Below are 12231 nucleotides of genomic sequence, written 5' to 3' on the forward strand. Positions count from 1 at the left end.
TTAGGAATCTTCTTTGTTCTTGAAGAATTAGTTGGAGCACTTAAACACTTTTGTAAGTGGCTCTGAAATAAGAGCATTTGTTAAATGTCATAAATGTAAATGAATCTTTCAGACTCCTCCACTTTAATCCACATTTGCAGGTCCAGCTTCTTGCTGTATGTGACGTGAATGCCAGATAGGGAGTCATGTGATCAGCAAAGAGGTGTGATAAAGTAGAAAGGCATTCCTGCTGCAGGACTGTGGTACTATAAATGAAAGCAGCTCTCTGATCAGTGCTGAACTGTCTTGGTGTGCAGAGAGAGGTAAGGATGGACATGAAAGGCATTATGGGGGAATCCTTAGAGTTAAAGGGACATGATAAATGATGGTTGCTGTTTTTAAAAATAATTTGCAGAAGTATTTCATGTTACCATTGCATTTAAAAGTTTCTTTATTGATAAATAATATTTGTTGATGATGCCATATTCCTCTGCAGATAAAGGAAAGGGAGTGATGGACATGAAACAAAATTGGAGCACAGGAAACATTTCTCTTTGTTATGAACATCATCCTAACTCATGTCAGAAGGTCATTTATCCCCTGCCTATGAGAGTTGTGACTTACTTTATCATTAGTTTTGTTATAGTTCTTACATTAATCGGAAACCTTCTTGTCATCATAGCCATCATTCATTTTAAGCAGCTCCACACTCCAACCAACTACTTCACTCTCTCTCTGGCTGTAACGGACCTGCTTGTAGGAGGGGTTGTGATGCCTCCAAGTATGACACACTTTGTGGAGACCTGCTGGTATTTGGGGACATTATTCTGTAAAATACACAGCAGTCTTGATATTGTATTGTGTACTGCCTCTGTTATAAATCTTGCATTTATCTCTGTTGAACGCTATTATGCAGTGTGTCACCCCCTGCTCTACCACAAAATAATCACTCCTCTGACTACACTGTTCATGATTGTTGTTTGCTGGAGCTATTCTGTTTCAGTGGGAATTATTGTCATTGAACTAAACATTTTTGGTACTGAACACTATGGTGATGTTATATGTGAGGGGGGGTGTACAATATTTATAGGACCAGTGACAGCTTTGATATTGTCTCTGTTCTCTTTGTACATCCCTTCTGTTATCATGGTGAGCATATATATGAAAATATTTGTTGTTGCCCAGAGACATTCACAATTAATCCACAACACTCTCTCTCACCTAAATACATGCAGAGTGCAGCCCACCGTTAGTAAGGCAGAGAGAAAAGCCACTAAAACACTGGCTGTTGTTATGGGGGCGTTTCTATCATTTTGGACACCATTTTGTATCTACAGCACAGTTGAGACTTTTTCTGTTTCCAGTAGTCCACCACAGTTGTTGGTAATGGTTAGTTGGATTGCTTATTCAAATTCAGCATGTAATCCTATTGTGTATGCTTTCTTCTACAGATGGTTTAGAAAGGCCATCAAAGTGATTTTATTACGCAAAATTTGTACAAAACATTCCTCCAGAATAAAGTTGTGTTGAGTAGAATAATTAAAGCCCCTCTTGTTTGAATCAGAATAATGCATGACTTAGTTTTATCTAAAAGGTTTTCCTTATCAATATTGCATGTATACAGAATTTGATGTAGACTCTCAACTGTCTGTAAGGTGTCCTTCAATTTGGCCCTATATAAATGTGAATAATAATTATAATAACTGACTTTATTTTACTAAGTTATTTTATTATATAAAACTGATAGAAAATACTGCTCAAGCATAAAGCTGCCCTATAATTACAACAATTTTGTTCTGAAAGGTTTAACTTATAAATATGGTATGTATACAGTATTTGATGTACACTCTCAGCTCACTTCATTTTACTTTGTGCAATATTTATGAACAATTCCTTAAAAATAAAGTTGTGTTTCAGTTACAATCATGCATAATCTACATAAATCAACTGAAGAGACACATAAAAAACATTTCCAGTACTGTATAAAATGTCTAAAAATATAGTCCTGAAATGTTTTGCTTACAAATATAGGATGTATACATGTGAAAATATTACACTCACTGCTGACTTTATTAGAAACACCTATCCTGCACCTACACTCACAGACGTCTTTATTAGCAATACTAATCCTATATGTACATTTTACAGGTGTACACTCAAACAAATCGGCATAGTAGAGCCTATCATCCACAACAATCAAATGCACTGACTTCATTATTATTTCCAAAATAGTACTGCACCTGTCTTAAATAGAATAACAAAATATTTGGAATGTGTGTAGGAGGTGAAATTTGTCCATTCAGCTCTCACTGTATTAGAACCAGCCATAATCACATATAATCACAGGGTGCTTTATAAGTTTTATATTAAAGCAAGTGATATTTGTACATTCAGCCCTTTAGCTAATTGTACATCTGCCTGTCACCCTACAGTTTGTCATCCCTACTGAGTCAGTTTCTACTAAATATGCAGAACAAATACAATTTGGTAGGTTTTGTACATGACATTGTGTTGTTGACAGTGCTCTGCCATTCTAATCATTTAGGCAGAAGCTGTCCTGTGATCAGACACTAACTGAAATGACAGACAATGGCTAATTTTAACTGTCCATGGCAACCTATGTTTGTCATGCTCTAGCCCACAAGCACTCAAACACACACAGAGCCAATTATCCACACATCTCCAGCCCCTATCAATCAGACTCCTCCAACCTGTCAATCACCAGCCTATCTATGAATCACATCCTTTGATCAGTTCCACGTTCTCACTGACCCTTAATGATCATTACTGTCAACTGCACCTCATGTTACCTTCGTTGTTTAAGCCTCCAGTCAAGGCATTTTGTTTGGCATTTTCAGGTCTGAGGCTTCCAGAACTACATGACTCTTTGTTGCCAATTAACCCCCCCGAGCCTGTACACTAAATAAAACCTCTAGCGACTGGATCCTCTCCTGCGTCTGTGTGTGTCTTTGTTACATGGGTAAGAGGGAAACATGGGGTAAGTGGAAAATATAAAAAAGAACACATGCAGAAATGACTGACAGGTGCTTGGGGCAGGGAGCCCAACTCCCAGAGCCATGGGGATTCCGGAATCCCTAGTCGCTCCAGAGATAGTGTGCATGGCTTTAAACCTGGCTCTTCCTGGCTCTTCTTCTAGTGAGATCAGAGGTACAAATTGCATGATAATGTCACAGAATTGTATCTGCTTCATGGAGCCTCCCGGACCCTCCAGCTGCATCTACCAAGTGCTTCAGGATGAAGCGAACCCCAAAGAGGTCAAAGGAATATCACATGAATACGACAGGATGCTGACCTTGCTGAAATGGGTGAGAGAAGATGTGCACATACACACAAACAAAAATTGAGGGGAATATAAACAAATGGGAGATTGCAGCTTCCTAAAACTGTTGTTCTTTCTATTATGAGTGCAGAAAAGGGCAGAAAGCAAATGTGGGTCTCCAACTGATCGTTTGAAAGTAATGAAAATGCATCATCATCAATGTATGCATCTTCATGAACTTCTAGCAGTGCTGGGATGAGCACTGATTCTGGAGTCCATGAAAGAACCCCCCCGCAGTCAGTCAGTGGGGACTGAGTCTGAGCCACATACTGCGAGTGGAAACACAGATGCTCTGAACTGTTTGAAGTCACAGGATGGGTCCTCGACAAAAATTGGTAAGTGTGGAAAAGGAATGAGGCAACATTACCATTATGGGAGAATATCCCTGAGAAGATGGCAAGTCTGTGATGAATTCCCATGTATAGGAGCTAGGAAGCAACTTATTTGGAATGGAATCTGGATTCTGGCACGAGCCTACTGATTCTTATAGCCTAGGCTGTAAGAGACAGTAAAATGAAACCAGTAGAAGTACAATACCCACCTGGCTTGCCTTGGGATGGGTCGCCAAGCTGACTTGAGGTATTCCTTGTTTTTGTGGTCTGTATAAACCAAGAAGAGATGCTTTGCTATCTCCAATCAGTATATCCATTATTCTAGAGCTAGTTTGATGGCGAGAAGCTCACAGTTAACTATATCATAATTCCCCTTGGCTGCTTGTGGTTTCTTTGCGTCGAAGCCACAGGGGTACAGACATTGTGGGGTGCTATGTCTTTTGGACAAACAGCCACTATTCCTACTTCTGATGCATTGACCTTTGCGAAAAAGGGCAGAGAAGGGTCAGCCTGATGGAGGACATGTGCCAAAGTCAAAGCTTTTTTCAAGGTTTGGAAAGCTTGGTTGGCAACCGTAGTCCACTGATAGATCTTAGTGCCCTGCTCCTTGAGATGGTACCAACTCCCGTTTGAACCTTCTATAAAAATTTGCAAAACCTAAAAATAATTGTAGTTCCTTGATAGTGTTTGGTTTAGGCTAATTCAAGTCTGCTGATACTTTCAGGTCCATGTAGATGATGCCTGGCTTGATGATGCAATTTAAAAAAGTGATGGATTGATGATGGAATTCACATTTTTTTGCTTTGAAGTACAGGTGATGCTGCCTGAGATGTGTCAAGATGGCTGTGACACGTTCAATACATGGACATACAGTGTTAGAAATGGTGTTTACTCCAGGACACCAGTTCAGTAAGAATTGCTTGAGTCATGGGCAGAATGCCTGGGAAAGCTTAGTATAACAGAATTACAAGACATGGGGAGAAGCATGAATTGAATCAATTCACTATGAAATAGGTCAACTTGAAGAGTGAATGGAAGTTTGTTGTCTATTAACACCTTCTCCAATAGGTTGGCCATTAGGAAAATTAACACATAAGGGTGTCTACAGTGTATTGATTCCTAGCTGGGCAGATAACCCAAAATCTAAAACCTTGCCTGCTGCTCCATAGTCAACCAAAGCAGAGAGAAACACACCTGAGCAAGTTCAGCTAGCACGGCTGATTGCCCTCGGCAAGCACGTTCCCTTGTCCATGATGAAACTTAATGTTCAGTGCTCCAGCCACTACCAACGGAAATTGTATGGAATTTTCTTGAATACTTGGAAGCTGTGTGTTTCTCTTGGCGCATTTCACACAAAACAGCTCCTACCTCATTTCCGTCAGCAGGATGTTGGAAAACTGATTTGAAAGACTGTATAATGCAGTTTCAGATTGCAATACTCGGTCCTGACTGTCCCACAGGATGGTCCCCACACACCTGACTGACCAGTCAACAGAGATAACACAAAATGAATGAATTGTTCCTCAGAGATGAATTGTGGAACATGATGGGGGGTACATGGAGCACTGCATGAGGAAGTTCTTGCAATGGTCTGGTGAGCCATCATACCTCTCTGGAATAGCTAAAGGGATACAATGAGGAGCAGTTTTAGAATGTGAAGAAATCACTGCTCTCAGTGTAGCAGCTTTGGACGGTGAGGACAACACTGCAGCTAAGGTAGGAACCATTTGGGACAGTCTCTGAACCATTTCTCATAGGTCAGTGATGGTCGCCTCTTACTGGGTGAGTCTGGCTTCAACCTCTGCTGGATCCATGGTATGGCGAAGTATTCTGTAATGAAGGCACACACAGATGAAGGAGAGGATCCAATTTCTAGAAATTTTATTTAGTGTCCAGAGGAGGGGGGATTTGAAGGGAGAGGTTTCAGTGTCTTGAGCATTGCAAGTCAGGTAAGTGGGGGTTAGCTGGTGATCTTGGTCAGGGGTCAAGCAGGAGACAAGGTCTGTACAACCAGGAAGACAAATTGGGTTGTAAGGGTTGTAAAGGAGAGAATAGACAACAGGTCTGTTGAATTAATATTCCGGCAAACCAGATTGGATATGTCGGTGGGAAGAGGTGAGTATGACAGCGCTGGGATGAGTAGTTTATTTAGTCCATGACAACCCTTTATTTTTCCACTCACCCTTTCAGTCAAGCTGAATTGGGACGCACTTATTAGCTGTTCTCCATTTTTACCCAATCTGACTTTCTTTGTCTGTTTTCCTTGTTTTTTGGTTTTGTCATGCCAATGTTCTGGTTCTTGTTCTGGCTGGTGTGTGTTTTTTGTCTTTGTGGGTGGGGCAGCTGTGGTATTTTGATGACCATGTGGTTACAACTTTTTCTTAATGAGCAGTTTGACATGCTGTAAGTATAACATGCTCTGTTTGTCATACTGATAAGCGTAAATTGCAGACATTGCTTTTGCATTATAATTTTTTTTCAAAATGTACTCTGTCATTTTTCTGATGAATATTCTGATGAATACTCTGATGAATACTCTGAAGGATGAATACTCTGATGAATACTCTGATGAATACTCTGAAGGTACTACACAGATGGCCATGAATGGCTAGTGCTGCAGTGGAGAGTGAAGTGGAGCAATGGCATCCCTCCCACCAACTGAGCAGTATTATTGCTCTCAGTGTAGTTACTACACAAATATGTGCACGTTTGTGGACTGATGATTTTTATCTTGCTGCTCTATTATGTTTATCCTTCTTGCAGGAAAATGCATGGAATCATCAGATTGTTGCACTACGGTGCACTCAACCTATATGAGTACTGGGATGACTGAAATGAGGAGAGGGCTTCTCCAATTGTCACATACATGCCTGATAGCTGTCATTTCTGGCTTTATATCTTTGGGTTGGCCTTCATCCTGCAGGCTGACAGGGTTCATGCAGTTTAAAGAGCCTGAGGAGTCAGTGCCTATGTGGAGCGTGGCATTACAGGAAAAGCACTTCCTTATACATCACCACACTGGACGCCTGCAGAAAAACACTGACGTCCTGTCTCACCACCCATGTGGAAACTAAAAATACCCCTATGGTGCACGTACTGATGAGAGAGAATCAGCGCTTGTTTCATCCTGGCAGGGCGGTGGATGTTACACCATACAGGCCCACAGCTAAGGTGCTTGGTAATGGGTGGAACAACTTCCTGCTGTGCCATGTGTGGGAGGAGCCAGACCTCGGGGCAGTGCTAGTGACAGTTGCTGGAACCACTCAGCTTGAGCAAGGCTGCGACCAGTACAAAGTGAAGTAGGAGCTGCCAGACCAGTCACATCCCTTCCAATCGGCAGTATTGGCTGAGGTCGGCAACTGGATGGCTGTTCTGGAGACCCAGAGACTGCTCCACCCTGGTCTGGTAGAGAGCTTCAGCCACACACTCACCATTCAACATCAGCATGACCTGCCCCTAGTCCTGCTAGTGTGCCACACTGTTCACTGTATTGCATAGGATTTGCTCCGGTGTTCTTGATGTTCAGCCGCAGGGTCAAGAGCCTCACCATCAGTCAGTGGGGTAAAGCAAGCCCAGGGAAGGGTACGCCGAGAGCTTCTGCCACTGTCTCCGTGCCATATACCCACTCACTAAAGATCACCAGTACCCACCCGAAGCAGGCACTCAATTCACTGTCACGAGGGGTTCAGGTCTCGCTCTGCAACTTGCACTGCAGAAAAAGGGCTTTACGCAGCATTCTTCATAAATGCGAGTTATTTCTCACTCCTTCAGGGACCAATTCTTCATAAATGCAAGGAACAACTGGTGATGTAATTGATAAGATTGGGCTGAAAATCTAAGTGAGCTGTCTTATGGAAAGGTTACATTTCCCTGAATATGTCGCCTCCCCACAGTGTTGCATAGGCAACAGGGATGGATGTAGCTCATGATTTGCAGAGACACAACTCATGGGTTCGAATGCAATATATTGTGCAACTTTATATCTGACATGTTCAACATAATGATATGGGATGCATGCAAGAATTTAATAAATATATATTATTAGGAATCTTCTTTGTTCTTTAGAATTAGCTGGTGTAGAAAAATAAGCACTTTTGTAAGTGGCTCTGAATAAAAGCATTTGTTAAATGTCATAAATGTAAGTGAATCTTTCAGAGTGCCCAGGTATAATCCCCATTTGCAGGTCCACCTTCTTGGTGTAAGTGACGTGAATGTCAGGTAGGGAGTCATGTGATCAGCACAGGGGCATGATTTATTAGAAAGGCATTCCTGCTGCAGAACTGTTGTGTTATAAATGAAAGCAGCTCTTTGACCAGTGATGAACTGTCCTGCTATGAGGTAAGGCAGCAAAAGAAAGCTATTATGACTAAAAAGCAGCAAATAATAGACATGTAATTGTTTTAATTGTTGTTTTAAGAGTATGCTTTCTATTTAATTCATTCTTCCCTAATGTTCATAAATATGGGACTGTATAAATTATGTCATTTGAAATACTGTTAAACATGAGATGTTCTATTTTTGTAGCCCTGGTTAACGACTTTATCGTAACTAATATTACCCTTTTAATGTTAAAATCAACAGGAAAAGGATAAAGCACAAGCCAATGGACATTAGCCTAAGGCAGAATGGAAGCACAGGAAACATTTCTCTGTGTTATGAACATCATCCTAACTCGTGTCAGAAATTCGTCTATCCTCTGGTTGTGAGAGTTGTAGCTTATTTTTCTATTGGTGTAATTGTCCTTCTTACATTAGTAGGAAACATTTTTGTAATCATAACCATGACACATTTCAAGCAGCTCCACACTCCAACTAACTATCTCACTCTCTCTCTGGCTGTAGCTGATCTGCTTGTAGGAGGACTTGTGATGCCTCCCAGTATGTTACGATCTATAGAGACTTGTTGGTATTTTGGTAACTTATTCTGCAAAATCCACAGCAGTCTTGACATTATGCTGTGCACTGCTTCTGTTTTAACTTTATCCTTCATATCTGTTGAGCGATATTATGCTGTATGTCATCCCCTGCAGTATCACTGTAAAATGACTCCTTTCACTACTCTGTGCATGATTGCTGTTTGCTGGAGCTATTCTGCTGCAGTGGGAATCATTGTTCTGGAGCTAAATGCCTTTGGCAATGATTTCTTTAATGATGTTATTTGTGAGGGGATGTGTACAGTAGTTCTGGGGCCAGTGACGGGCTGGTCAGTTTCACTGTTCACTTTGTACATGCCTACAATTGTTATGTTGAGCATATATATGAAAATATATCTTGTGGCACAGAGACAGTCACATTCAGTCCTCAATACTCTGTCTCAACTAAGCACATCTAGAGGACAGCCCACTATTAGTAAGGCAGAGAAAAAAGCAACTAAAACTTTGGGAATTGTTATGGGAGTGTTTCTGCTGTTTTGGGCTCCACTCTCTATTTACAGTCTCGTTGTGACATACTTTGGTTATAGTGGTCCACCACAACTATTTGATGTGTTTGGTTGGATTGGTTATTCAAATTCAGCATGTAACCCTATGGTGTATGCTTTCTTCTACAGATGGTTTAGAAAGGCTCTTGTAGTTATTTTATTAGGCAAAATATTTAGGGGTAATTCTTCAAGATTACAGCTAAATTCAGAGTAGAACAGTTCATTCACAATAATCAACTGGAGTGAGTCCAGCAAAGATCACTTTGTAACACAAGCTTAGTCAGGCCCTAGCTCTGTATAAGCAGGTAAGATGACCATTTTATTTCATAGTTTCTGTTTATTTTTAATATATGCATTTTATTTTCCATTCAGTGTTTTAAAACTGCATTGTTAAATTTTATCATTGTTAAACTTTTGCTTAGTAATACAATAAATAAAAACCCTAAAATATTTATGCATTATCATCATGATTATTTTGACACATTATTGGAATTCTTTATCTGTAGTCAACCTGGATGTATTATACAAAAGATTTTGGCATAAAACTCCAACAAGGTTTCCATCTATATTTTCTATCCAAGATCCATCATAATGAATAACAAGTAACGTTTCTTTGTGATAGAACTGAACAGTCTAAAGTGGAGACAAAGAGAACGTTCAATAATATAAAAACGTAAAGCTATGCTTAATTCACTATCACTCATGACATAAATGTGACATCCACACACAAACATGATACCCCACTGGATCTTGAAACAGTACAATGATCATTACATACACTCTTTTTATGGAAAGCTTTGCAAACATTAATAAATTGAAATGAACATTTTTCATGAACATCAGTACATTCAGGACATATTTTGCTGTTTAATATTCATTCTTTTGCATCAGCCTCAGAGAATAGTTGTTGCAGGGCCTAAACCATACTTTTTGTCCTACTTTCTTTAGCCGGCATGCCTGCTGCTTTTGGGTAGAATGCCTGTCACCCAGTCTAAGCCCATTTGCACCTTCCCACAACTCCTGTAGACTACTGACTGTGGGTGAGAAGCATACTGGTATAATAAATACAGTGGTGCTTTACTACTTGTATAACAGTTGCCTTTCAGCATGCCAAGGCTTCGATCTCCCTTCAGAACAAGTCTAGTATGACCAGGCAGTATTTGAAATGTGTAAGTGAGAAGAGCTCAGTTAAGTCCATCAGCAAATGCTGGAAGGGCATTTGTGGATATGGGTGATGAGCTCATGGCACAGGCATCACGGGAGACAATGGCACAAAAACAGATAAGGCACCTGGAAGGAAAATTGGCAGCAGAGCAAACCATCTCTCTGACACTACAGTACACACAGTTGATACTGCAGCATAATTAGGGCCATGTGTTATTGTTGCTACTGCTGTAAAGCAGGATTTGGGTAAAAGGTATTTTGGTTAATGCATTCACCCAGATTCCTGCTGTGTTCTCTCCATTTCCCTTCTTCTGCCCTCTGCTGCCCTCTGGTGCTACAAGAGCTGCAAGAATTCCATCTTGGGATAGAAAAGGAAATGCAGCTTTGAGCATCTAAAAGGAGGTGAAGGACAAGGCCATCCTTGTTGGGCTCCATGCTTGGCAGTGAGATCAACTATCTTTGATGATTGTCACACACAATCATCTCTGAATTTGAGCTGACCAGTGTGATGATAGAAAAAATAGCCTACTCCTGGAGAGCTATTTAATCTCATGAGCGAGGAATCATCTACAAATAATATTAGATCACAGTTGTGATGAGGAACCTCAGAGAGGTCTGGCCATGGCCTGTGAAAAAATTCAACAACAGCAGAGCATCATGTGTATGCCCATCTTGTTCAGTAGGGAGGGGTGGATTAAGTTAGAGTAAACATCTACACTGTTTCAGTGCTCTTCATGTAGCCTTGTTCACTGGGTCTGTAGCATTCCATTAGTTCTGTTTTATCTGATCTCATCAATATCTGATTTGATCCAGTAACCCAGTCACCACTGAACTATCCTGGTTCCTCAACATTTGATGCTGAACTTGTTAATCCAGGCAACATCTGAAACATCTTTTGTTTATGCTCACATATTTTAGGGTGAACTATAGAAGCCTTGATGAAAGAGTCTTAATGGTGTTAGCCAGTGTTTTTTGCACTTGCCAGACAAAGACACTGAACAACTGTCTTCTGTGTGCGGTCTTAACCATTACACTATCCAATTACATAGTTGCCAGAGGTGTACACAATGTTGTACACTGCTGCACATAACCCACTTGGCATGCCAGCTGATTCTATATGTTTCCTTTATCAAATAACCTAGAATCAACAGAGTTCACTGAAGCAAAAGAAAGGCAGAATCCTGGCTAAATGTATTTATGTAAATAAATAATAAAATGTATTTATGTAAATAGTTTCTTCTAATTTTCTTCTGCTGCCAGTGAGGCTGAGTATGGCCTTAGTCATCCGGGAGGCCAGTATGGATGTTCTGTATTGGGGAATGCTTGGTGGTGTGTGTGTGTGTGTGTGTGTGTGTGTGTGTGTGTGTGTGTGTGTGTGTGTGTGTGTGTGTGTGTGTGTGTGTGTGTGTGTGTGTGTGCGCGCATGTGTGCTGGGGAGGGATATCTCACTGTTGAGCCTTCTGGAGGTGTTGGGCTTAATTCTGCAAAACACCAATGAAGACAGGTGCCTACGGTGATGTATTTTTTAACATGTTGACCTTTCAGTTATGCCGTACTTGAAGTGGTGCACAGAATGTTGGGATTTGTTTTTTCCTTGTTGTTGTATGGAAAGAGGACACCTTAGAAAACGCCAGTAGATAACATCTCTCAGATTCATCGTCTGTCTGATTATTTGTGGCATAATTGATATACCCGAAGTGTTCCGACAGAACACCTACCTGATGACCCAAGTGAAGCGCTTGTGATGATGTGGTTTCTAGTATGTAGTGAGTGGGCTGGGCCCTATGTAAAGATCTAATGGTTTGGCTCAGGATACAATACTCTTACAATACTCTTTATTTATAGCCCACCATGTATTCTATTAAAGAATGATAATTACTATAAGATAATTAAGTAAAATAAAGAAATTATTATCAAAGCAAGAGATTATTTCAGTTCAACATCAATTTACAGTATGTAAATCAAACATTTGCTCACCATCAAGATGATTCTTCAGGG

At 40.6% G+C, this 12231-nt stretch overlaps 2 protein-coding genes across 2 annotated transcripts; both read left to right on the top strand.

Moving 5' to 3' along the window:
• The first annotated feature begins 492 nt into the window (after window positions 1-492).
• On the top strand, window positions 493-1509 carry LOC118241812 (trace amine-associated receptor 1-like). Its single transcript, XM_035529038.1, has one exon. It carries the CDS (start codon window positions 493-495, stop codon window positions 1507-1509), a length of 1017 nt encoding a protein of 338 aa, XP_035384931.1.
• Window positions 1510-6735: 5226 nt separating this feature from the next.
• Window positions 6736-9283, top strand: LOC113567762 (trace amine-associated receptor 1-like). Its single transcript, XM_035529135.1, has 5 exons — window positions 6736-6950; window positions 7178-7340; window positions 7835-7869; window positions 8233-8577; window positions 8650-9283. The coding sequence occupies exons 1-5, from the start codon at window positions 6736-6738 to the stop codon at window positions 9281-9283; spliced, it is 1392 nt and encodes a 463-aa protein (XP_035385028.1).
• Window positions 9284-12231: the final 2948 nt, after the last annotated feature.

The sequence above is a fragment of the Electrophorus electricus genome, chromosome 8, assembly GCF_013358815.1.
Source record: "Electrophorus electricus isolate fEleEle1 chromosome 8, fEleEle1.pri, whole genome shotgun sequence".
NCBI classification, from domain to species: domain Eukaryota; kingdom Metazoa; phylum Chordata; class Actinopteri; order Gymnotiformes; family Gymnotidae; genus Electrophorus; species Electrophorus electricus.

Excerpts from the sequence above, each read along its gene's own strand:
- LOC113567762 (XM_035529135.1), top strand. The coding sequence starts at position 6,736 with ATGGTGCACGTACTGATGAGAGAGAATCAGCGCTTGTTTCATCCTGGC. Across the intron at positions 7,870-8,232 it reads GTAAGTGACGTGAATGTCAG|GAAAAGGATAAAGCACAAGC; the intron begins GTAGGGAGTCAT and ends TAAAATCAACAG. Across the intron at positions 8,578-8,649 it reads TATTTTGGTAACTTATTCTG|GCGATATTATGCTGTATGTC; the intron begins CAAAATCCACAG and ends CATATCTGTTGA.
- LOC118241812 (XM_035529038.1), top strand. The coding sequence starts at position 493 with ATGGACATGAAACAAAATTGGAGCACAGGAAACATTTCTCTTTGTTAT.